General features: G+C 41.8%; 1 protein-coding gene across 20 annotated transcripts in view; it reads right to left on the bottom strand.

Annotated features, from left to right (window-relative positions):
• The window catches only part of UPF2 (UPF2 regulator of nonsense mediated mRNA decay), a 197,470-nt gene that overhangs the window by 160,051 nt on the left and 13,431 nt on the right, over positions 1-23,988 (bottom strand). For 10 of the 20 annotated variants that reach the window (XR_006292715.1, XM_043552921.1, XM_037889316.2 and 7 more), the window contains 4 exons: positions 13,323-13,483; positions 10,730-10,927; positions 8,825-8,974; positions 2,807-2,878 (listed from right to left, as the gene is read on the bottom strand). Coding sequence is in view for 19 of the 20 variants with exons in the window: in XM_043552921.1 (XP_043408856.1) it covers positions 2,807-2,878; positions 8,825-8,974; positions 10,730-10,927; positions 13,323-13,483 (581 nt within the window). In the remaining variant the exon portion in view is untranslated. The remainder of the gene's footprint in view (positions 1-2,806; positions 2,879-8,824; positions 8,975-10,729; positions 10,928-13,322; positions 13,484-23,988) is intronic. The other 10 variants (XM_043552968.1, XM_043552946.1, XM_037889320.2 and 7 more) reach the window with 1 other exon arrangement.

The following is a 23,988-nucleotide window of genomic DNA, read 5'->3' as shown; positions in this document are numbered from 1 at the left end:
ATCTCCCACATGGGTATGAAAGTTGCACAGTGCACAGAAAAGTGGACACTGCAGGTGTTCCATCTCCATGGGTGGAAAGAAGGAACTGAGAGATGATTGGGTCCACTCTGCCCTTTATGCCGTCAGGTGAGGGAAGTATGAGCGCATCCAAAGCACAGGTGCAGCCCCAATGACACTATAGACCAAAAGAATCTGCTCTCAGGTACATGTGCACCAGAAGTGGAATCCATGTGGACAATCACTCAAAGATGAACCAATGACTCACACAGGGTAGAGGGTCTGGTGGAAACAATGGCATTCAGTGAGAAAGTCCCATGAGCTCCATAGACTGGCAAGACAGACTACAAACGAATGTGTGGAAGTCCTGAGAGGCAGAGGTGCTGGATGTGCAAGTGGAAGCCATATGCTCTTGAAATACCTCTCCTACATACTTGCCAACTGTCTGATATTTAAAACCCATCCTTTGTGCTCCCTGTCCTAGTTATAATCCTGGACAGCTGGTAGAGCAGTTAAAAAGCTGGCCTATTGACCTTGGAGTCTCTATGGAGAGGAACATATGGGAAGGATGCCTGAGATGGCCTCTTCTAAGCTTCTCCTGTCTACTGGAGCTTCAGAGCTGAGCAGGGCAGCACAACTGTAACAGGGAAGAGAGTCCAGGCAACAGGCAGAAAGTACACTCACCATGCTTCTAAAGTATAGAGGCGGGAGAAGACTGCCTAATCCTTCCCCTAACCATCTTTGGGCTGAGTGGGAGACATACACATGTGAGTGGGATGCAGAGGAACAGAGAACACAAGGAAACTTGGGGAACAGGGAATACAAAAGAATTTGTGCAACCCCAAACCTCTTTCCATTGCCAGGAAAGAAAAAAAAAGCGGGGGAGAAGACTGGGTATGCACAATAGCAAGAATGACAGAGCTGCCTCCTGAAGACAGAGGAGAACTTAAAACTTGCCATCCTCCACTGAAGATGCCAGAGATAACACAGTAGGCCACTGCACCTCCTCCCTTTCAAAGGCAACTGGTAGGTTGGAGGAGCTATTGAGAGAGGAAGATCTTGTGGTGGGGAGAGAGACAAGGCCCATAAAGGTCTAAATACTTAACTTAACTTCAAACATCGAGGCCCTGAGAATCTATCTATTTCACCAGACTGCATGTAACAGCTCCCAAGCCAGAGGCATTCCATTTTTGGAGAAATGTCTATGGAAATGGATTTAAAATGTCCCCCTCTCCATTTTCTCCTATGTAGGCTTCTCTAGCTATGCTCTCCTGGCTCATCTCCAGCATTTTCTTTAGTAGCTTCTCATCCTTCCCTCTACCTCCTGTCTGTTAGTATTCCTCATGGTTCTCTCTCCAAACAACCTCTATACTCTCTGTAGGGGACCACATCTGTTCTCATTATCTCAGCTCCCATCTCTATGGTGATGGCTCTTACAAAAAAAAACAAACAACAAAACTACCTATTTGCTCCACTCCTCTCTCCAACTACCTCTCAGACAGCCCTTCTGGAAGGTCCCACTATCATGTCATACTCCATCTACTCCACACTTCTAATTTTTTTATGTATTATTTTTACAAATAACAATTAGAATTACTGTAACTGGAAGAGAGAAAAGAAAAACACTTTAATTTTGTACACTTGACAGTACATTATTTCATTTTTTCTCCTGTATAGCCACTCAGTTTCCCCCTTTTATTCCAGGACTCTTTCATAGCAACAAAGAGAAAAATGTTTTAAATAAGAAAAGCTACAAAAATTGGCAGGGGATATCAGTACTGCTGTAGTATCTGAAAATACTTTTAATATTTTTAATTTACTACAAGTCAAGTTGATGGGTTCTTATAATTTTCAGGGGAATAGGCTGATAGAAATGGGGAAAAGACTAGAGCTTTTTGGTCATGAATTATTCCTAATACCTGCTGCTATTGCTATACAAGCTACATTTGCCTCTTCCCTCCCTACTGTTTCAGGGAGCATGGGTTCCACTCCTGCCAACCCCTCTTCCATTAGTATATAACCATGACCACATTCCACCAGCTAATTCTATAGAAGCTCCTGGTACTGCTTCCTTTGGCTCAGCTGGGCTAGTTGCTAATATCTCCCCTAGAAGCTCCACCCTGTCAGGGAGCAGAGAGTGTTTCAGCCTCTAGGTCCTTTTGGTCTTTGGCCTCTCTGTTTAGAATGCTGACAAAGGAACAAGTTAGTAACAATTATGGAAGTGTTTTTTGTGATGTGGTCACCTGTCCACTGTATTAAAGTCATCAAATTAATTTCAAACTGAGCAGCTTTCAGATGCTACTAACCAGGACTGGATTCAAGTTGGTGTCTTGGGTCCTGATTCAGCACTGCACTTAAGCACGTGTTTAACATTACACAAGTTTTTAACTGCTTTGTTGAATTACAGCCTTAGTGAAGAAAGATTCCAGATCATAATTACCAGCTTCCTGAGCCATCCAACCCCTCAGGATAATTCACAGCAAATATTTCTCAACATCTTGGTTTTTTATTTTTATTTTTGTTTCTAGAACAGCTTTCCCAGTCCTCTAAATAGGATATTGAGTAACAGGCATAAAATTCAAGCTCATTTTCTGAATGTTCTCTCTGTTGTAGACTACTTGGTATTGAAAACCTATTTTAAACCCTAGCTATGCATCAACACTAACTTCCTTCTACTCCCAACACCTTTGTACCCTTCACTATGTCCATTCCTCTTTTCTTAATACTCCCTTTGTCTCCCTCCACACAGCTTCATTCCTTCCACGTGCCAAGCACCCTCCTTTCCTTCAAGCAGCACCTCAAAACTCACTTCTTTCAGCTTGTTTTCCGTCACTATTTTCAGCTCCGATGCTATCTGCTCCCTCTCTCCTGCCTGAGCATACTAAAAATAAAACAAAAATAAAATGTACCCAAAATAAACATGACAGAAGTAAAATAAGTTGATCCAAATCCCTTATAAATAATACTTTTCAATGAGCAGTTTCAACTTTCCTTCTGAGTACCATATCCTCCTTTTCCGTCCTCATGGTTTTACTACTTCTTGTTATAGTTACATTCAATAGACATTTTAAGCTTCTTGGGGTGGGGACTGTTTCTTCTTATTCATCAGTAAAACTCCACACAAACCATGCTACATAGTAATAGTCTTCTTTTTGTAAAGTTAAACCGAAAAAGTTAATTTATTTTGGAATTTAATCTAGAATGCAAGATGACATCTTCAAATGATGCCAATTCTATACACTGCCTTGTGACATGTAAAAACTAGTTCAAGTAATTTCCTAGTAACTGGTTATGGGTAAGACGAAAATCTGTGGATTCCACTGTGTTATTACCACTCCCTAATGGACTGGAAAGCTCAGAAACTGAAATGACTCTTCCACTTGCTGCCAATGCAGAATACCAGGCCAGCCAACTGGTGGTCATTTTAACATTTTTTATTGGGGGATGGGGCAGAGAGCGGTATTACTTATCAGAGATACTTGGGTACAAAGCTAAAGGAACTTGGCACTCTCAATTTACGATAAATAGTTACTGTCAACACAATAACAGAAAAGGCAGTTTCAGAACTATACAGCACCAATCACAAAAAAGCAAAACCAAAAACACCAAGTTTTCTACACCAACATTGGGAACACTTTGCGAACATGCAAGAAAAATATCTCTGTGTTTTAAAACGATTGATTCAATTACCTTCGCTTAATTAGTTAAATGATATAAAAAATGGGGAGCAAAACTTCAGCGTGGGAAAGACAGGATTTTGGTCACTCTTGGGTAGTATCCTCTCTCTGTGAATCATTGTTATGTATGAGCACTTATATAATGCAGTAAGGAGCATGTTAGAAATGCAGACTAAGTGGTGAAAAAATAGATTTCTCTCAATTTTATCACCTATGTTTTCCCTGTCCTTTACCCTCGTACTGTTATTTCAAAGATCCCTTTCACTCAGTGTGATGGAAAGACAATTATGAATATGGTTTCACAAATATGGTTTAACTAAAGCAATCTCAAAGCTAATTTAGTGCTTCTATTTGATTAACAAGTGGTGAGAAATCCTGTTTATAGAGCAGATGTGTTAAACTGTCCTTAATCAGCACTGTGTTTGCAACTGTCCCAATGGCACAAACATTAAACTAATGTTAAACTAAGTTAAAACATTAAACTCTGTTAAACTAAGTTAAAAAAACATGTGGATGCACGCCATGCCAGACACTTTAAACTATGGCAAGCTTTTTTAATAGTTTTAGCACTAGGGTGTACAGGAGTAAAATGTTAAACATTTCACTAAGCATAACCTTGTCTTTAATAGTGAAAAATATTCACTAGCAAATTTCAAATAGCTGGCAGAGAACTCTTTTGCTTACATAATTTTGCGGTTATTATGTGGTTTATTCGGAAGGTCTCAAAGCACATTTGTTACGTGAGACTTATACGTGCGCACTAAGCGCAGAAGACATCCCTTATTAATTTTTTCTAGTAATGACAAGTCTGTGACGTTAACTCTAGCTGACTAGACTCAACTAGACTTCAGGTGGTAGAAGCAGGCAAAGCAGGGACTGCTGCAGTGGGTGCGGAGGAGGAGGTAAAATGAGAGTCAGATGGAGACATCCCTCCCCCTAGCATGCTTCAGACCCAGAACTGCGCAGGGGAGACCACTTTGTAGAAACTAGAGCCTTCTCTCCCCACGTTATATGGCCTCACGGGAAAATAGCAGAGAGAAATCAGTCAGAGTCCAGACAGTTGAACCAGCTACAGAAGCAGCTTCTGATATTCAGAGAACTTGCTACAATTTTGACGTGACGTTCCTTACTCCATGTTGACTGACTGTTTGCTCCAACTTTCTCCCTCCCACTCCCTTCGTCTCTTCATCTCAGCTTCATTCCATACATGACCCTCTTCCACTGTTCTCTCTTACTCTGTCCCTCTCACCTCCCCCTTCCCTTCAACATTCCCTCTCCCTTCACTTTTCCTTTCATTTAAGCTTATCCCCTCCTAACTAAACCACCCCAAAATTTTGTGGCACTAACATGACGCTTCCTGCTTTCACTTTGTTCGCTCTACTTGCGTGTTCTGTTCTTTCCCCACCCTGTATCTGTCTTATCTGTTTAGTTTGTAAGCTCTTCAGCACAGGGATTGTCTGCTACTCTGTGAGTACAGTGCCTAGCACAATGGGACTCCATTCTTGGTTGGTCCTTAAGCACTACTGTAATAAACATGATAATAGTAATAATATACTGTCTCAATTACAGTTATCTCACAATCTTCCAGAATGTAAGAACAAATGTCACCAAATGATGCATTTGGTGGTTAAGAGAAAGACACTCAGCTTCCCCAGATAAGGCCATCTTGCCAAGCTGCCACTAGATTTTGGTTATGGAAGAATCAAGATAAAAAAACAATCAACTTATCAAATGGAAACACCAAATTTATAAAAGTGTCTCAGTTTAGATTTTTGTAACACACTTTCCTAAATTTCTGTACAATATGTAGGGTTTGCAATGCACTCACGATGTATTCACAGCTTCACAGTGCATTTCATAGATTCCTCCATATGCTTCAAACAAATCAGTTTTTATATTTGGTATTTTGTCATGCTATAATAACTTTCATTCTATTTTGAAAGAGTCCCTTCCCTCTCCATGCCCCACCACTGACTTTGGACCTCAATTTTCCATGCTGAGCTAACGTAATTACTAGTCCATCCATATTTTGTGACATGTGTTTGAGACATGCTCTCCGTACCATACTGGCCAGGATCTGGTGCACTGTCACAATTCATTTCTTGTTCAATTGTGCATGTTAGTCTGATAACCTGGCATTGTTTCCCAATTTTTTGGGCTGTCAGTGAGCTAAGAGTATGTCAATACATCGCCTGCCTGCATTTCTGACCTCATTTTCTGCATAATACCCCTACACTCCTCTAACCTAAAAAAGATACTTCTCTCAGACATAATCACTTTATGTGTTTAATGTTGTGCCCACAATGTGCTTTCAAGACAGACATGGAGGAATGGTCTTTGCCCCAAAGATCTCACAATCTAACTGATGGACAGACAGACAAGTAGACAGATGATGGAGGAAGAGGGAAACAGTTTTTTAAACTATAAATGTCAAACAGATGCTGTGAGCAGAATGGCAACAGTGGGTCTTCAAGGGGGACTTAAATACCAAGAGTGTACAGGAAGTGCAGATAAAGGAAGGTTGAGCACCACATAGAAGAAGACATGGATGTATTTATGTAAGAAGCTGACAGCTGGATGGTTGACAATGCAAAGCAAGAATAAGGAGAATAAGTAAGGAAGGTATGATTTATGCAGGGTTTTGAATTGACGGCCATAATCTTGTATGTATGTGGTAATGTAGGAGATGTGGAGTCATGAAAGGGAATTCCAAAGGAGGAGTGAGATGATCAAAATGACAGGCAAGGCAGATGACTTAAGCTGCAGCATTTTATATAGATTAAAAGAAACATGGGTGTTAGGGGAGGATGTTAGAGCAGGCAAAGCAGGATATAATGGGGACACGAAGGTGAGACTTAGTTTCAGGGATGGAAAGAAAAGGACGGATCTTGGATACCTTGGAGGAAGGAACAGAAGGATTTGTATTAAGCCTGGATTTCTGCAGCAAGAGGAGCTGTGCAATCAAAAAATAACCCCCAAATTGTGGCATTAAGTGACAAGAAGGTCGTTGGTGTTGATGATAGTAGCAGAGAAAGGGGAAGTTGAGAAGAAAGATCAGCAGCCAAAACGAGAGACTGGACGGAGGGAAGATCCTTTCTTCCTTCTCATTAATACTTGCTCCCTTCCTTAATGTCTTGGATTTGTTTGCACTGACATATTTAGAAAGCTCTCTGGGGCAGGGAGAATATGTTGATGCTTACAGAGACATGCAATTTATAGCAGTTACCTTATTTTAGCAGTAGTTAAAAAAACAAACATTTGAAGTATGTCTACTATGAAAAGTGACTATGTAAAGATGGCACATTCTTAGTCAATGGATCTGCTCCCTCTGTGTATCAAAATCATATCTGATGACTGGAGTTATAAAGCTCACTACTTACCATAACTGTACTTCCTTGATAGTGTTGCCTCTGCCAGTTTTGCATTGTAGAGGCACACTCAGCACCACTGAGCTTCAAAAACCTTCTGAAAAACAGCACCCATTGAGGATGCACTATGACCTAGCAGTGAACTCAGTGTCCTTCACCTTCTTCATCAGGTCATCTATCTTATAGCTGAAAAGACCCTCCCCCTTGAAAAGGTGGTCTGCAACACAGATTAAGCCTCAGACAAAACTCCCAAAGATTCAAGCCAGAAGTACTGACTCCAGAAGAGTTGATGCCACCATATGAGTCAACACATCTGAACCATCAAAAGTTGTCAGGACTGAGGTTTGGAACTTGATTTCCATTCCTTGGCTGGTAAAACCACCCATCCGCCAGCATGCCTATTTAGTACTAGGTCTCTTTGGTACATGGGGAGCTCCTCACCCTGATAAAAAGAGATCCTGTGGCAAGTACTTTAGAAGCAGAAATTACCCTCAGAATCGGTTAAGTTCTTGCCCCAGAAGGCTCACATCTTTGAACTGATGAGGCTTCAGAGCCCACTTGAGACTTAGGAACCAACAAACTTCTTCACTGCCAAAGTCATCCCCACTTTGTTTGAAGTCTTCATCTTCATCTTTGAAGTCAAATGCAGTCTATTCCTTCATGGGGGCAGAAGGATGACTTAACATATCTTGGGGTGGGATTCATAAGGCTTCTGGTTTGAGGCCACAGAGCCTCTACTGACCATTGGTGCAGGCTCAAGTGTGAAGACCCTATACACAGAGCAGAAATCTGGGGAAGAAATATCCCCGGGCAAAATGAAGAGCATCATTTGCATCCACCTCTGGGAAAACCAAGGGACACAATGCACACAAAGTCCCTTCTCCTGCAGCTAATTGCAGAAAGGAAGTAATTGAGAAGTATGTGGCCCTTGGCTCCTGACATTTGGTGCTGCTTTTCAGAAGGTTCCCGAAGTTCAGCAGCACCGATAGGAGACTCATAACTCACAGGTGGGAATACACCACAACCAACTTAGATTTTACCAGTTTTCACCCATGCTATCTATGCTAACATTGTTACAGGAGAGAGGATGTGCTGGATTCTATTCCTTCTTGTGCATCCTTAGCAGGACTTTTTACTGAGTGTTTATCAGGGAAGGCAATAGTTGTTATTGAATGCAAAATCTGTATTACTGATGATGATGATGCACAAGAAAGAAAGAACCCTGTTTGACTTTTAGAGTCCACATTGGGCTTAAAAGTAAAACATCTTTTTATTTGTAAGCTGAACACATTTGATAAGATAATAATTGATATACAAACATGAAGTCTCACATGCCATTTATTACCGTCATTTTCTGAGTAGAACTGCCTTTACATTTAATCTTTTTCACAATTCAATCAAATGCCAAAGTAGTAACAAACGTATCTATTAACCTTCACCACACAAACCTCAAAATAGTGGTTACTAAATCATCTCAGTGTCTTTACTGAAAGAGAAGTTATTTCTATTTTTTATCCTTTAGCAGTTTTGGACCAGTTTTCTTTTCTTTCTGCAGTGCACTTTTATTTCTTATCTCTCTTTATTGAGTGTTTTGTTAGAAGTGTCTGCTGAGCACAATAGGATGCAGGAAGGAATGACCTTGCTCAAACTGCTTCTAGCTACTACAGACGTTGCCCAAAAGAATCAAAAGAACCCCTCCATATTAATACAAGGAATTGAAGAAATACCAGGACCCAGTTAGAATATAGTAGCCCTAAAAATGTTTATCAGCTCTGCTTTTACCTTGCTCATCAAGCAGCTTTTTTGTGAGATCTTCTGCTTCATCTCCACAGTCTAACTCCAAGTTATCATCATTAATGTCCAAATTCTCCATATCCAACTCCAAATCCTCAGTACCAGCAACATCCTTATTATCCTTGGCATCTTTTGAATCTGTTTCAAAGAAAGCAGAAATATTTTACATGCCATGTAAACACGAGTAGACATGGCTTAAAAATATTCTAAGACACATTGGTGCATCCCTGAATCTCTAGCCTGATCTCTTACATACCCTTATTCATGTCTAAGGAGAAGAAGCACACTTCTCTTCTGACCAATACATTAGTCTTATTTGTCAATTCTGGACTTTGTGCCATCTTTCATAACGCCATACATGCCTGGAACAGTCTCCCTAATTCACTTCCTTCTGTGATGTGCTTCTGTTAAAAGGTGCTCATACCTTTTGAGTGTCTTGGTTTGTTCCCAATTTGTTCCCTTGCTGTCTCTTCACTGGGCTGGGATATGTTATTTGTTAGGCATTCTACACATAACCTATAGTGTCCTATGTTTAATATCATGATTAAATAATAAACCCAAAATTTCAAAAGTGCCATCTGTTTACAGTGAACTTTCAAGTATCTCCTTTTTGCTCCCAACAGAAACCATTTACAACAAGCATTTTTTGGCTTGTGTTATAAAGGAGGTTGGACTAGATGATCTAATAGCCTGTTCTGGTCTTAAAATCTATAAACTTATGATAAGAATCTGACACTAAAATATATTTTTTGTTTTCTTAGATGACCATCTTAATTCATCATAGCTAGAGTTCCCAAAGACTACAATCTAAACATAACCAGAAGTATTCTTCCTGGTTTTAGTATTCTTCCGCATACTGTATCTATAATCTCTAAATTAAATTAGTTTGCATTTTATAAACATATATCCCTCTTTTTTAAAAGTTTGATATAACTTATGTATTGTTTTCATAAACTAACAAAATATTTGATAAAACTTTCAAGTGGCATGTGCTTTATATGGAAATAGTATTCACTGGGGCACGCAATATGTTTAGTGGCTAGTACACAGGACTGAAGGTTTGTCTACACAGCAAATTACTGCTCGCCAAGCCAGAGTGTGAATCTACAGTACACCAGCTGGTACACTATAGATTCACACCATGGCTTGCCAAACAGTAACTTGCTGAGTAGACAAGCCCTCAGAGTCAAATGATTTGAGTTCCACTCCTGACAGGCACTCTCACTCTGTGATCCTGGATAAAGCATTAACCCTTGTGACTTAAGTTTTTCCTTCACTGGAAGGGGGGAAGGAAGAGGGGGAAGGAGGTATGTTTTTACATCAAGATGTCTCCAGTAGGATTTTTGCACCGAGATCGTTAAGGCACAGGTAGTTTTTACCTCAATGCAGCTAGGCCAAATCAATCTCAGGTGTGTTGGCGGTGCGGGTGGGATAGGGTTGACCTTGACTAGCTACACCAAGGTAAAAACTACCCCTGCCTTGTCTGCACTAGAAATTTGCATCAAGATAGCTAACAAGTTAATAATCTCAATGTAAAAAATCCCCATACCTGTCTTTTGCAGTGAAGGTACAACCTTGTTTCTTTCATATATAAAGATACAAATATTAATACTTACCCACCAAAAACACACTGATATATTTGGGTGAAAAATGCTATCAGTACTCATTTTTATTTATTATTATTTTCATAAAACAACTTTGTGTTCCGATTACCTATCTAGCATCATTTCTGTGCTCAAGACCATCCATTCTGGTGGAGTCTTCTGACTGCTATATAAATAATGATTATTTCAACTAAAGACTTTTGTTACTTTTGCTAAACTTGCATGGCTGTTGGACACAATAAAATTTTTTTTAAAAAAATCTAGAACATTTTCTTCCAAATTGTTTTACCTCTAGACTCATCCTTGCTGGAGTCCTTGTTCTGAGAACATTTTTCATTATCTTTAAACAAAATGGCTGGCACAAAAGCTTTTAGATCAATAAGGTTCTCATAGAAATTTCGAGCATCTTCATCTTCCCAGATGCCCCCTTCCAGGTCATATTCTCCAGGTTTGCCAGGGGTAAAAATGTCAATGCCAGGCCCATGTTCTGGAATCACAGAATGCACAAATGACTAATTTATCAATATAATCATACTAAAAGAAATATTTTCTTTTAAGCTAAGGGTTAAAGCTATGTACACAAGCTTCAGATCATCTCATTTTAAAAAGACAGACTTTTGGGCTAAACATTAAAAAAAAAAAAAAAAAAGTTTCCTTGTTACTGCCACTACCTTGGCTTCTAAAACTGAAAGTTATTACACACGTATCCCCAGCATCTTAAACAAACCAGACTAGTCTCATTCAATGAAATTACAAAGCTACACTGTGCAATCAGAAAGTTATCACACTTCTATTATACGAGATTACTAAATGGAGTTATAGTGGAATTCATCCATATTCGCATCAGAAAGTGTTTAGATACATCATTTTGGGGGTGATCATCCACCAACTTCCACAAATGTTTTATTTTCAGAATATAAGTAAATGCTTGCAAAATCTGGAATATTGTAGTCCAGGGGCAATTAACAGGGATGGATTAAAAAATTTGGGGGCCCTGTGCACTATGGAAATTGGACCCTCCCCACATTCCTTAAAACTAGACAAAGCACATGATACATAATTTACAAATATGAGAACATCTCAATTTATTACTAGTAGCTTGGAAAAGACTTAAAGAACTAATATGACATGTTAATATTAACACATCTAGGAATATTTCATTTAAATATATATTGCAATATATATATTTTTTTTAATTACTCACTCTTTCCTTTGGCTTCCACAGCATCCTGACCCTCCTCTCTCCCACTCAGTACACCTCCCGACCCCACCCCGCCACAGACGCCTGATCCTCCTGTTCCTCTCTCAGGCAACCACCCCCTCCCAGCCTGCTAGCCCATAAGCCCCTACACTTACCTCCTCTCAAGAGCCTTAGTACAGGGAAGCCCCCTACCACTCCCTCCCAAGCTCCCAGGAATCCCTGCGTCACCCACTCTGGTCTCCGCTTCTTACTCCTCCCTGCTGTTGAACCTCAGGTCTGCCCTGCTTTCTGGCACTGAAAGGAGCAGGAGCCGCCACGTTGGCTCATTGAGGGCCTGGCATATGGAGCAGGACCTTGGTGCAACACCGGTAGGCACAAGACCTGAATGCTATAGTGGAAGCAGCTGTGACGGCGCAGCGCATGCATGCAGCAATGGATGCCAGTTGCATTGTGCTGGGGTTTTTCCCCCAACTTGTAACTTACAAGTGGAAAAAAGCCCCAACACATTGCAACCAGCAAAAGGGGAGAAAAACCAGTCAAGAGGGTTAAAAACCAGCCAGGTGGTCAGAGGCACCCTGAGATTAAGGGCCCTGTGCAACTGCACGCTGCTTAATCTGTGTCTGGCAATCAGGGTAGGAAAACTGTTGGGATAATCACATTTCTTCTTCAAAACAGATTCAGCAATTTGTTTTAAGCTCACGAGCATTTCTGGACAAATCTGAGGTCCATGATTTCAAGAACCTGAATACGTAAATATTAAAATTTGACAGCCATCAAGACTAGTGTGGCATACTGAATTTTGCCATCATATTCAAAGGTCACAGGTAGCCATCTAGTGGCTTATCTAACAGGTCATGCAACATTTTCCCAGCTGTATTTTGAAATACTTTAAAGGGCAAGTTTAAAGTATATTTTAAAACTATATTGAATTGCTAAGCTCTGAGATGCAATTAATAGATAACTTCTAAAGCAGATTCAAACTACATTAAGTAATCAAAACCAAGTGCCTTCTGTACAATTTGAGAAACAAGTAAACACAAGTAGTAAGGAAATAAGACAATTTAACTGAAACGTCATAGTATTTGCTAGCATATTTCTCTATAAGAGCTGCATTTAAAATGAAATTTTGAATGGATTACTAATCTTCAGATTCAAATGGTCTCTCTAATGTAAAATAAAGCCTGTGAATGACTAGTTTTCTGACCAAGTAAGTCTTATAAAAATAAATGAAATATACTTAAAGTGATGGGAAGGATTAAAGGTACAAATAGGATTTTCTTTACATGGCACCCATTACCTTACCACCTTAATAAAACCATCCTAACAGAGGTACAAGATATCGCCAAAATTAACACTTATCCAATCTTTTTCTTTAACCTCCCAAGCTCTTGGGTGCATAGGGCACCCACCAGTTTCCACCATTTATTTTGGTCCTGTGCTGGCCTATTTAGGCTCAATAATTCACTGGAGGTTAATAAATTTAGAATGAAGCTTTATTGCTATACCCTAGAACACTTTGTCTTATTCCATATATTTAAATATGGGAGGCTAAGCTATAAACATTTAAAAGGAAACTTGCAGTGAAAACACAGATCAATGGGAGGGTTTTGTTTTTGTTTTTTTCCCCATAAACGAAAGCTTTCAGTATTGTATAACGTATCAACCCTAAACGATGTCCTACCCTCTGGTGTTGGTTTCTCTTGGGGAAGATCCGGCATATTTTCATCCAACAGATCAGCCAGAGACTGAGAATTTGCCAACAGCTTCTGATAGGACATTGCAAATTCTTCATACTGCTTGTGTCGATCTTCACTCAACTCTCCTTTAGAGTGCAGAATACGCCTATAAAGAGCACAAAAAAAAAAAAAATACAATCAGACATTGTCCGCTTATTAGACATCTATTTGACCTATACTGAACCACTGACAAAGTTTTCCACTGAACAACAATCAGTCTTCCCTCTGGCACAGAATTATACACACACACACACACACACTAGATGAGATAGTAGCAATGAGCGACAACAATCTGGCTAACACTACTATCAAAATTAAACTTAATACCAAATTTGATAAACTTAAATGTACTACAACCACAGCTGTTTTAACTTTAATGCCATGAAGTCAAAGCCCAAGTCCCCCCAGGCAGCGGGGCTCAGGCTATGGGTTGTGTAAATCAACCAAATTGGCCTCCAGGAGGGGTTCCACAATGCTCTGCTGTGACCACTCTGAAGATCATTTTCAACTCCGCTGCACAGCAGCCACGTAAACGGGAAACAGCCCCTCCCCTATTAAAGCCTGGGGAACTTTTGAGTTCCCATTTCCTGTTTCATCAGCATGGAGAGCTCACCAGCCCAGCTGACCATGGCGACACAGTGCCCCAAATGTGCTCCTGCCTGGAGTACACAGGAGCTGGTGGACATTATTTGTCCGTGAAGACAAGAGTCTGTGCAGGCACAGCTCCAATCCAGCAGAAGAAACGTAGATATCTATGAAAAGATGGCGCGGGCATGGGGGACAAGGGTTACAGCAGGGCCATGCAGCAGTGCTGCATGAAAATCCAAGAACTTCGGAAGGCATGACAGAAGACAAGGGAAGCAAACATTCGTTCTGGTTCTGCACAACAGACATACCATTTCTACAATGAGATGCATGCGATTCTCAGAGGCAACCTTACCACTACCCCCAAATGCAGCGTGGATACCTACCAGGAGTCTGAGTTCTGGGCCACCTCAAGCAACAATGAGAACAATGAGAGGAGAATGGGAAACAGGAGAGCAGGAGATTCTCCACGAGAGCCAGGAGCTATTGTTAACCCTGGAGCCCACTCAGTCACAGGACAACATGGCGGTCAAGCGTGATGCCAAGAAAGGCACGTCCGGTGGGTATGCAATTCCAATCAAACTTTAGGGATTACATGCTTTTATATTTTATTTTATGTTTAATCTGAAGAAAAAGTGAGGTGCAGTGTGTATCTGCTTCCTAGTGACTGCTCCAGCTATGCAGAAGGTGCCCCTCAGAAAAGACTGTTTATGTGCACAGGAATTGCCCAGGAAACCTCAATGGAGATCTCTAGGAACCTTTCATGGTGGTTCTCTGCAATCCTTTGCAGAGGTTTCTGGAGAGGGCTACCTTATTTCTTCCACCACTGTAAGACACTTTTCCAAGCCACTCCAGTATTAACTCTGCTGGCATCATTGTGGTACACAGAATAGTAGCATAAGAACCAGGTCTATACCAGGACACTTGCAGCACCTGCTTTCTTGCCACTTCTGTTACCCTCAGGAGACTGATATCACATAGGGTCACCTAGGAGAAACGGGGGAAGTTTTCATTACAAGTGCTCGTACTGTGAACAATAGAGCATGTGATCCACCATCCATGGTGATTTCCGGGTTCCTCAACCACGCTTTCCCTAAAATGCCAGTGGTTTGGTTGACAGAGATCGGCGTTGACCTCAGATTCAACAAGTCCAGGGCAACTACTACCAGCAGCATTAAACAAAAGGGAGGGAGGGCTTCCTGTGTTCTCTTGCAGCCTCAGACCTCGCCAGAGCTGCCTCACACAAAGACAGCAATTTGGGAAGCTTAACGTTGGTCCCTGGTCTCAAAGCAATGTCCATGTTGTCAGGGGGAGGGGATATTGTCCACCTGTACTCCCAAGGCAGGTTTACTACAAGTTGCAACAAAAGGCCCATTGCCCATGCCGCAGGGACACACTCACCACAGTTGGAACTGGTTCACTGAATAGCTAGGGATTCTGATTATGTTCTGGCTTGCGCTAAGTGTAACAAGGGGAGTGTTTTTTAAATAGCAACCTTGCACTGGACCCAGCGTATGCGCTGACAATGGGTGCCTTGTGCTTTGCATGACTTACAGTGGAAAGCTTAGCCTTTAGCACATCCTCCACACCAACAGAGAGGCTGTCGCAGATTAGAAGATGGAAAAAGAGGATGCATGACGACATGTTCAGCGAGATAATGAACACCTCCAGGACAGCTGATGTGGAGCTAAGAGCGTGGAGGATTTCACGGTCTGAAAAACTGGACATGGAGAACAGGAGAGCATTCCAGGAGCATGAGCACGCGATGCAGGATGAGATGCTGTGGATTACGAAGGACCAATCAGACATGTTGAGGCATCTGGTTGAGCTTCAAGAAAAGCACCTTGAGGCTAGACTCTCTCTGTAGTTCATGCAGAGGCTGCAAGCATTGCCCTGTTCCCAATTCCCCTCCCCAAAATGTTCCGGGGGGAGGGGAGGGGAGGGGAGGGGAGCGAGCGAGAGAGGAAAGTATCCTTTTCACTCAATGCCAGGGGAGGGTACCAAGAACAAAAGGCAGCCATTCAAAGACCTATGATGGTCAAGACTGCTGTGCTTTCACAGACAAGCTGACTTGCTTTCTCCCCTCCCAATTTTATCACTCCATTTGCCCAAGGTTAAATTATTTTCCTGGTCTTTCGGTTTCTTTGTGTGTGCGCAATAAAAGTAAACGTTTCAAAAACGAAATGCTCTTTATTTATTGTAATCATGGGGCCTTAAGTGGGGGGTATACAGGGAAACTGATGCAATGGATGGCATGGTACGGGAAAGCACAACAGAGATAAGCGGGGCACATTACTGTGGCTCATTACTGAAACAGGTTTTCAAAGCCCCCCCAGAGACGCAGAGCTCCTTGCTGGGCTCTTCTTATTACCCTGGTATCTGGCTACCCAAAATTAGCTGCCAACCTATCTGTTTCCACACCCCACCCCATAGAAACTTCTCTCCCTTTGCCTCACAGATATTAAGGAGCACACAACAGACTGTGATAACAATGGAAATATTGCTTTCACTGAGGGTCTAACCTAGAAAGCCAACTGTGCCAATGACCCTTTAAATGTCCAAAAGCACATTCCACCAACATTACATACTTGCTCAGCCTACTGTTGAACCACTCCATAATGCTATACAGGTGGCCAGTGTATGGCTTCGGGAGCAAGGGGTAGGCTGGGTCTCCCAGGATCACTACTGGCATTTCTATGTCATCAATGGCTGTTTTGCGATCCAGAAAGAAAGTCCCTGATTGCAGCTTTCTGAACAGACCTGTGTTCCTAAAGATGAGCGCATCATGCACCTTTCCTGACCATCCCAAGCTGATGTCGGTGAAACGTCCCCTGTGATTCATCAGCACTTGCAACACCATTGAAAAGTATCCCTTACGGTTTATGTACTCTTTGGCAAGGTGGTCTAGTGCCAAGATAGGGATATGGGTGCCATCTATTGTCCCACTGCAGTTAGGGAACCCCATCATGGCAAAACCATCTACTATGTCCTGCACGTTGCCCAGAGTCACTACCCTTCTTAGCAGAAGTTGATTAATGGCCCTGCACATTTGTATCACAACAGCTCCCACGGTGGACTACCAACTCCAAATGGATTCCCCACTGACCAGCAGAAGTCTGACGTTGCACGCTTCCACAAAGCGACTGCCACTTGCTTCTCCACTGTCAAAGCGGGTCTCATTTTAGTGTTGCTGCACTTCACGGCTGTGGAAAGCTCTGCACAAAGTTCCTGGAAAGTGGCCTTCCATATTTGAAAGTTCTGCAGCCATAGCTGCAGAATGATGCAATCCCACCAGTCAGTGCTTGTTTCCCGGGAACAGAAAAGATGCTCCACCACATTCAGCTGTTGCGCAACTGCAACCGGATATTGTTTTGTCCTATGGCTTGCAGCAGAGCTGCTTGCATGACATCGCAATGTTCCACGTGCCGACTCCCGTCTCGGCTCTGAAAATACTGCAGGATAAGGCACAAGGTGTTTGTAATGCTCATAACAAGAGCGGGGTCCATGCTTCTCAGGCTATGGCGCACGCGCAGCTAACCCAGGCTTTCGAAAAAAGGCACGAGAAAGCATGGGTTTTTTGCCATTGATATCAGGGTAGGAAGAGAGGGAGGGAGGAAACTGCATCATGGGAGCCTGAAGCCATGTTCCCATTTCACCCTGCGACAATGTTTTGGTCCCATGAGGCATTGCAAGCCCTTCCCAAAACCCACTGCGGCTAGCTGCACTGTGGAATAGCTACCACGGTGCACTGGTCTGTGCATCGATGCAAGTGCTGCCAATAAGGATGCACTCCACCGAGACAATGATCTTGGTGTGCACACACAGAACCAACTTAATTACTGTGGTGGCTGGATATAGACTGACATTAAGAGGACTTAACTTTGTAGTGTAAACGTGCCCTCAGCAAATACTGTCCCAAGTTAAGAGACCTCAGAAATGGCAACTAAGATGAAAGTTACTGGATGTATTTGGGACATTAGGGGCGAAGTTGTGGCCCTACTTTAGTCCACTGAAGTCAATAACAAAACTCCTGTCAACTTCAATAGAGCCAGGATTTCACCCCAGGTACTCAAAGGAAATTATTCCTTTTCACTTCTGTTTCAAGTCAGTTTCTAGTCAACTCCAGTTTCTGATTAATCTTGCCTTTCAAACTGTATAAAAGATTAGTTTTTTAGATGCAGACAACAGCTGTTAAAAGCACATAGAATTCAAGTGGAAAAAAGCAAGACTAATCACAATGGCATGATATTAAGGTGAGATATCTGATAAACAGCTAGGTCTAGAAATAAATATTAATATATCTATAAAGATGAAAATATCAGATTTTCATACCGTACTGTCGGTTTCTAGCAATGCTGATTTATAAAATTTCAGATCTTAAAACCATGGCTGGTCTACAGGAGCACTTCCTTGACACCAGTTAAGGGAAAAAAACGGTATCAAACCCTGTGCAATTTTTGATCCATATACATTCTAAGCACATTTCAGTATTTGGCTAGAACCACAGAACACGGATGTAAGCCGTGTCATAAATCAGACAAATACATACTAGGCTTGAACAAAATCCCCTCCCCAAACCTACAAGTATTCTGTGAAGGATTTTTTATTGTATTCTTTAGTTTATTTGGCTGCTCTCATCTATTCTAAATCAACATTTTAATAAATTAGTGTCAAAGATATTTGTTAATTTATTAAACTTGCATCCTGGAGAAAAACAACAATCTCTAGCAACTACAGTTTATGGCAAAGAACCACCACCAATATTAAGGGCTGGTCTATTATAGACACGGACATGCAGCTGTATCTTTTACTTAAATTTCCAAGGAATCAAAGGTAACAGAAGCATCATACAATGCAGAACATGTCTTGTAAAGACCAAAGGGTGGAGTTTAAGCCAGTTTATGACTTTGGCATTAGAAGACATCAAATGGTAAATCATGCACCACACTATTCAAACCAGAAGTGACAATAGTAATCCTCTTGGGCTTTTTTTAAACCAAAAGAATAGAAATCATCAATTTGATGGTAGCTCTGTTTTTCTTAATATCTAGAAGACAATAGACAACACTCATATATCCACCCCAAACACTCATCCATTTCACCCTCACCTATAACAACTTTACATTCAACAACAAACACACACTTTGTCCACACCATGGGCACTATGATGGCTCCCGAATAGGCCAAACTTTTCATGGGCCACCTTGAGGAAGAATTTCTGGACAAAAGCACCACAAAACCAACAATATACCTGAGATACTCTAATGATATTTTCTACCTTTTGACAGACAACCTAAACTTCCTCAAAGGTTTCCACCACAACTTCAACAACTACCACCCACTCATCAGACTCTCTTTAGAACACTACCACACCAACATCAGCTTCCCGGACACCAGGATCAGCTTCAACAATGGAAACCTACAGACAACTACATACAAGAAACCCATGGACCACAACACCTTCACAGATCCAGGAACCACGCAAAACACAACAAGAAATCTGTTATCTACAGCCAGGGACTCAGACACCACAGAATATGCTCTGAGAAGAAAGTCCAGGATACACACCTTTATACACTTAAAACCACCTTCACCAAACAAGGACACTCCACCAGAGAAGTAGATTGCCTCATGGAATGGGCTACCCAAATACCTCGAAAGAACCTGCTTCAATACAGGACCCAAAAAACTCCCACACCTCTGCAACTGCACACCTCTAGTTTCATGTCACCTACCACCACACACTTGAACCTATGGGGAGGGGGAAATCATTAAACAGCTACAACCCACACCCGATGGGGACCACACCCTGAAAGAAATCTTTTCTAATTCCTCTCTTCTGGCCTTCAAGTAAGCCCCCAACCTAACAATGTTCATCATCAGAAACAAGCTCCCCCCAGACCAGGACACACCATCTCAAAGCAGCACCACCTCCGGCCATAACAAAAGCAAAACCTGCAGACATATCTCCGCTACTACGATGATTAATACCTGCAACAATGCACCTGTCCAGATCCATGGGTCCTACACATGCCTATCACAACATGATATATACCTCATCCAGTGCATCAATACCAACTATGTGGGTGAAACCAGATAAATCACTAGGTTCTTGAATGAACTCACACAGCAAAATGATAAAACACAAAAATACCGTATCACCTGAGGCAGAACATTTTTCACAAAATGATCACTCCATATCTGACCTCTCAGTCCTCGTCCTCCAAGGAAACCTGCACAACACATTGAAAGAGCGAGCTTGGGAACTTAAATTTGTCACTCAGCTGGACACCAAAAATCATGGATTTAATAAAGACACTGGATTTGTGGTTCATTACAACAACCTGTAACCCACTAAGGGCTTGTCTACACTGGCCCTTTACAGCGCTGCAACTTGCAGTGCTCAGGATTGTGTTTTTTCACAGCCCTGAGTGAGAAAGTTGCAGCACTATCAAGTGCCAGTGTAGACAGTGCACCATCACTGGAAGCACTATTCCCCTCATGGAGGTGGGGTTTTTAGAGCGCGCTGGAGCCGCGACTACATAGTCGCATTAAAGCGCTGCCATGGCAGCGCTTTAACGTTTCTAGTGAAGACATGCCCTAACTCTCCTTTATCCTGTCACTGTAGAGATGTTAACTGCCCACTTTACTTTGAATGATCACTTGCAAAACATGCTAACTCCTTACCTGTTGCACCCTGTATTTAGCTGTTACACTGAATACCTTTCCCAGACCTGAAGAACTACTCAGTATAAGCTCAAAACAGGGCTTTGGAGCTGTGCTCCAGCTCCAGACAAAAATCTGCAGCTCCACTGCCCCGGAGCTGTTCTGCGCTCCAGCTCTGGGCTCCGCTCCAAAGCCCTGGCTCAAAAGCTTGTCTCTTTCACCAACAGAAGTTGGTACAATAAAAGACATTACCTCACCAACCTTGTCTCTTTAAGATGATTATTCCATGTTACTCCTGGTTTGAACAGTGTGGTTCACGATTTACCACTTGCTAGGTCTTGTAATGCTGAAGTGAAAATGGCTTCATTGCCAACATTCTGCCTTTACAATATAGTGGAGAAACAGCGAATAGTAGTAGATGGTGGAGAAAATCCAACCTGTACTTAAAACAATTTGCAGATACTCATCCCAAAGATTTCAGAGTGACAGCCGTGTTAGTCTGTATTCGCAAAAAGAAAAGGAGTACTTGTGGCACCTTAGAGACTAAAGACTCTTCAACACAATAACTTTCAGGAGTCTGATCCAAACATAGGCCAGATCTAAACTATAACATGACATTGATATCACTACGTTGCTCAGGAGTGTGAAAAATCCACACCTCTGAGTGACATAGTTATACCGACCTAATCCCCAGCATAGACAGCACTGTGTCAACAGAAGAGCTTCTTCCATCAACACAGCTACCCCCCTCTTGCAGACATGGATTAACTATGCTGACAAGAGAAGCTCTCCTGTCCGTGTAGTAGCCTCTTCACTGAAGCACTGCAGCTGCGCCGATGCAAGTTTTAAATGTAGACCTGCCCATAATGGAACAAATTAATCCCTGTGCTAGTGCCGAGTTTGGCACAGGGAAACAAGGGCAGTTTCTGCCACTGTTGATCCCTGACTGCTAGGAATTAAATTTGGTCTCTAGCATGGGTTAGATCTGCCCTAGCTTGTACCTAGGTGGCCAAGGCCCCTGTGGGTTTTACAGCAGCCAGGACACAGTACTGCCCCAGCCACACCACTTCCTGTCTTTAACATGTCCCCTGCTATGTCAGAGGTTCTCATGGAAATGAAAGTGCAGAATCAGTTCTGTACTGTGTGTGTGTGTGTTTGGGGGAAGGAGGAGAGGGCTGGTCTCCTTTGCCAAGGGTATTCTCCTTGGGGCCTGTGTAGCTGATAAAGGGCCCATGACACAAAAGCGTAAGCTCACACCTAGGGCTAGTCTACATTAGAAGCGCTACACTGGTGCAGCTGCCATAGCACATCTTGTGAAGACACTCTCAGGAAAGAGCTCTTCCATCAGCATAATAAATCCACCTCCACAAGAGGCATTATCTATGTCAGCGGAAGATATTCTTCCGCCAACATACCCCTATTCACACTGGTGCTTATGTCAGTATAACTTATGGCCCTCAGGAGGGTGATTTATTCACACCCCTAAGTGCTGTAAATTATGCTGAAGTAGGTGGTAGCGTAGACCTGGCTTAAGAGTATGTCTACCCTGCAATTAGACACCCATGAGCCTGTGTCAGCTGACTCGGGCTCGTGGTGCTTTGACTAAGGGGTTGTTTAATTGTGGTGTAGCCCTTCGGGCTCATGCTGCAGCCCGAGCTCTGGGACCTTCCCATCTTGCAGGGTCCTAGAGCGTGTGCTGCCGTCCGAGCCTGAACATACCTAAGGTGCTCCAAGACTATTGTGAAATGGGCCCAATGCGCATCAAATGAAAGATGACAGTATTTTCCTGGCTAGTTGTCCTCTCTGACTGGTTTTATAGCAGCCTGAATGGTGGTGTTAGTGGCATCTGATTGACCAGTTGTTACCATTGACCAAAAACTGGTCTGAACCTGATGCTGCAATTCAAAACAGAGAAGCCAGTAACTTGGAATATAATGTCAACTCCACCTTCCTGGGAACAGGCTGCATTACTATGTTTATAATCAATTTTTGACTACTAAAATGAAGAAAAATAACAGAGCTGACCACAAGACCATGGTGCTCAATCAATATCTTCTAGTTGTTAAAAATGTCATACAATTTCCAGGCATGCCCAAATGGCTTCAGTGTTCAACTGATCCAGGTAAGTTTCAATGGTAAAACAAAATAATAAATAATAATAATTAGGGCTGTCGATTAATCGCAGTTAACTCACGCAATTAACTCAAAAAAATTTATTGCGATTAAATAAATTAATAGTGATTAATCATAGTTTTAATCACACTGTTAAATAGAATACCAAATGAAATATATGAAATATTTTGGATGTTTTTCTACATTTTCATATATATTGTATTCTGTGTTATAATTGAAATCAAAGTGTATGTTATTTTTTATTACAAATATTTGCACTGTAAAAATGATAAAAGAAATCTCAATTCACCACATGCAAGAACTGTAGTGCAATCTCTTTGTTGCGAAAGTACAACTTACAAACGTAGGATTTTTTTGTTTTGTTACATAACTGCATTCAAGAACAAAACAATGTGAAACTTCAGAGCCTACAAGTCCACTCAGTCCTACTTCTTTTTCAGCCAATCGCTAAGACAAACAAGTTTGTTTACATTTACAGGAGATAATGCTGCCATTTACTTATTTACAATGTCACTAGAAAGTGAGAACAGGCATTTGGCACGGCACTTTTGTATCTGGCATTGCAAGGTATTTACATGCCAGATACACTAAACATTCATATGCCCCTTCATGCTTTGCCACCATTCCAGAGGACATGCTTCCATGCTGATGAAGCTCGTTTAAAAAAAAAAAAAATTAATTAAATTTGTGACTGAATTCCTTGGGGGAGAATTGTATGTCCCCTGCTCTGCCATATATTTCATGTTATAGCAGTCTTGGATGATGACCCAACACATGTTCATTTTAAGAACACTTTCACTGCAGATTTCACAAAATGCAAAGAAGGTACCAATGTGAGATTTCTAAATATAGCTACAACACTCAACCCAAGATTTAAGAATCTGAAGTGCCCTCCAAAATCTGAGAGGGACGAGGTAGGGAGCATGTTTTCAGAAGTCTTAAAAGAGCAACACTCCGATGCGGAAACTGCAGAACCCGAAACACCAAAAAAGAAAATCAACTGTCTGATGTTGGCATCTGACTTAGATAATGAAAATGAACATACAGCCATCTGTACTACTTGAAATTGTTATCGAGCAGAACCCATCATCAGCATGGACGCATGTCCCCTGGAATGGTAGTTGAAGCACGAACGGACATATGAATCTTTAGTGCATCAGGCATGTAAATATCTTGCAATGCCGGCTACAACAGTGCCATGAGAACACCTGTTCTCGCTTTCAGGTG

Source organism: Chelonia mydas, chromosome 1, assembly GCF_015237465.2.
Source record: "Chelonia mydas isolate rCheMyd1 chromosome 1, rCheMyd1.pri.v2, whole genome shotgun sequence".
NCBI lineage: Eukaryota > Metazoa > Chordata > Testudines > Cheloniidae > Chelonia > Chelonia mydas.
The sequence above is the reverse complement of the archived record's forward strand: the minus strand, read 5'-3'. Positions and strand labels throughout refer to the sequence as shown.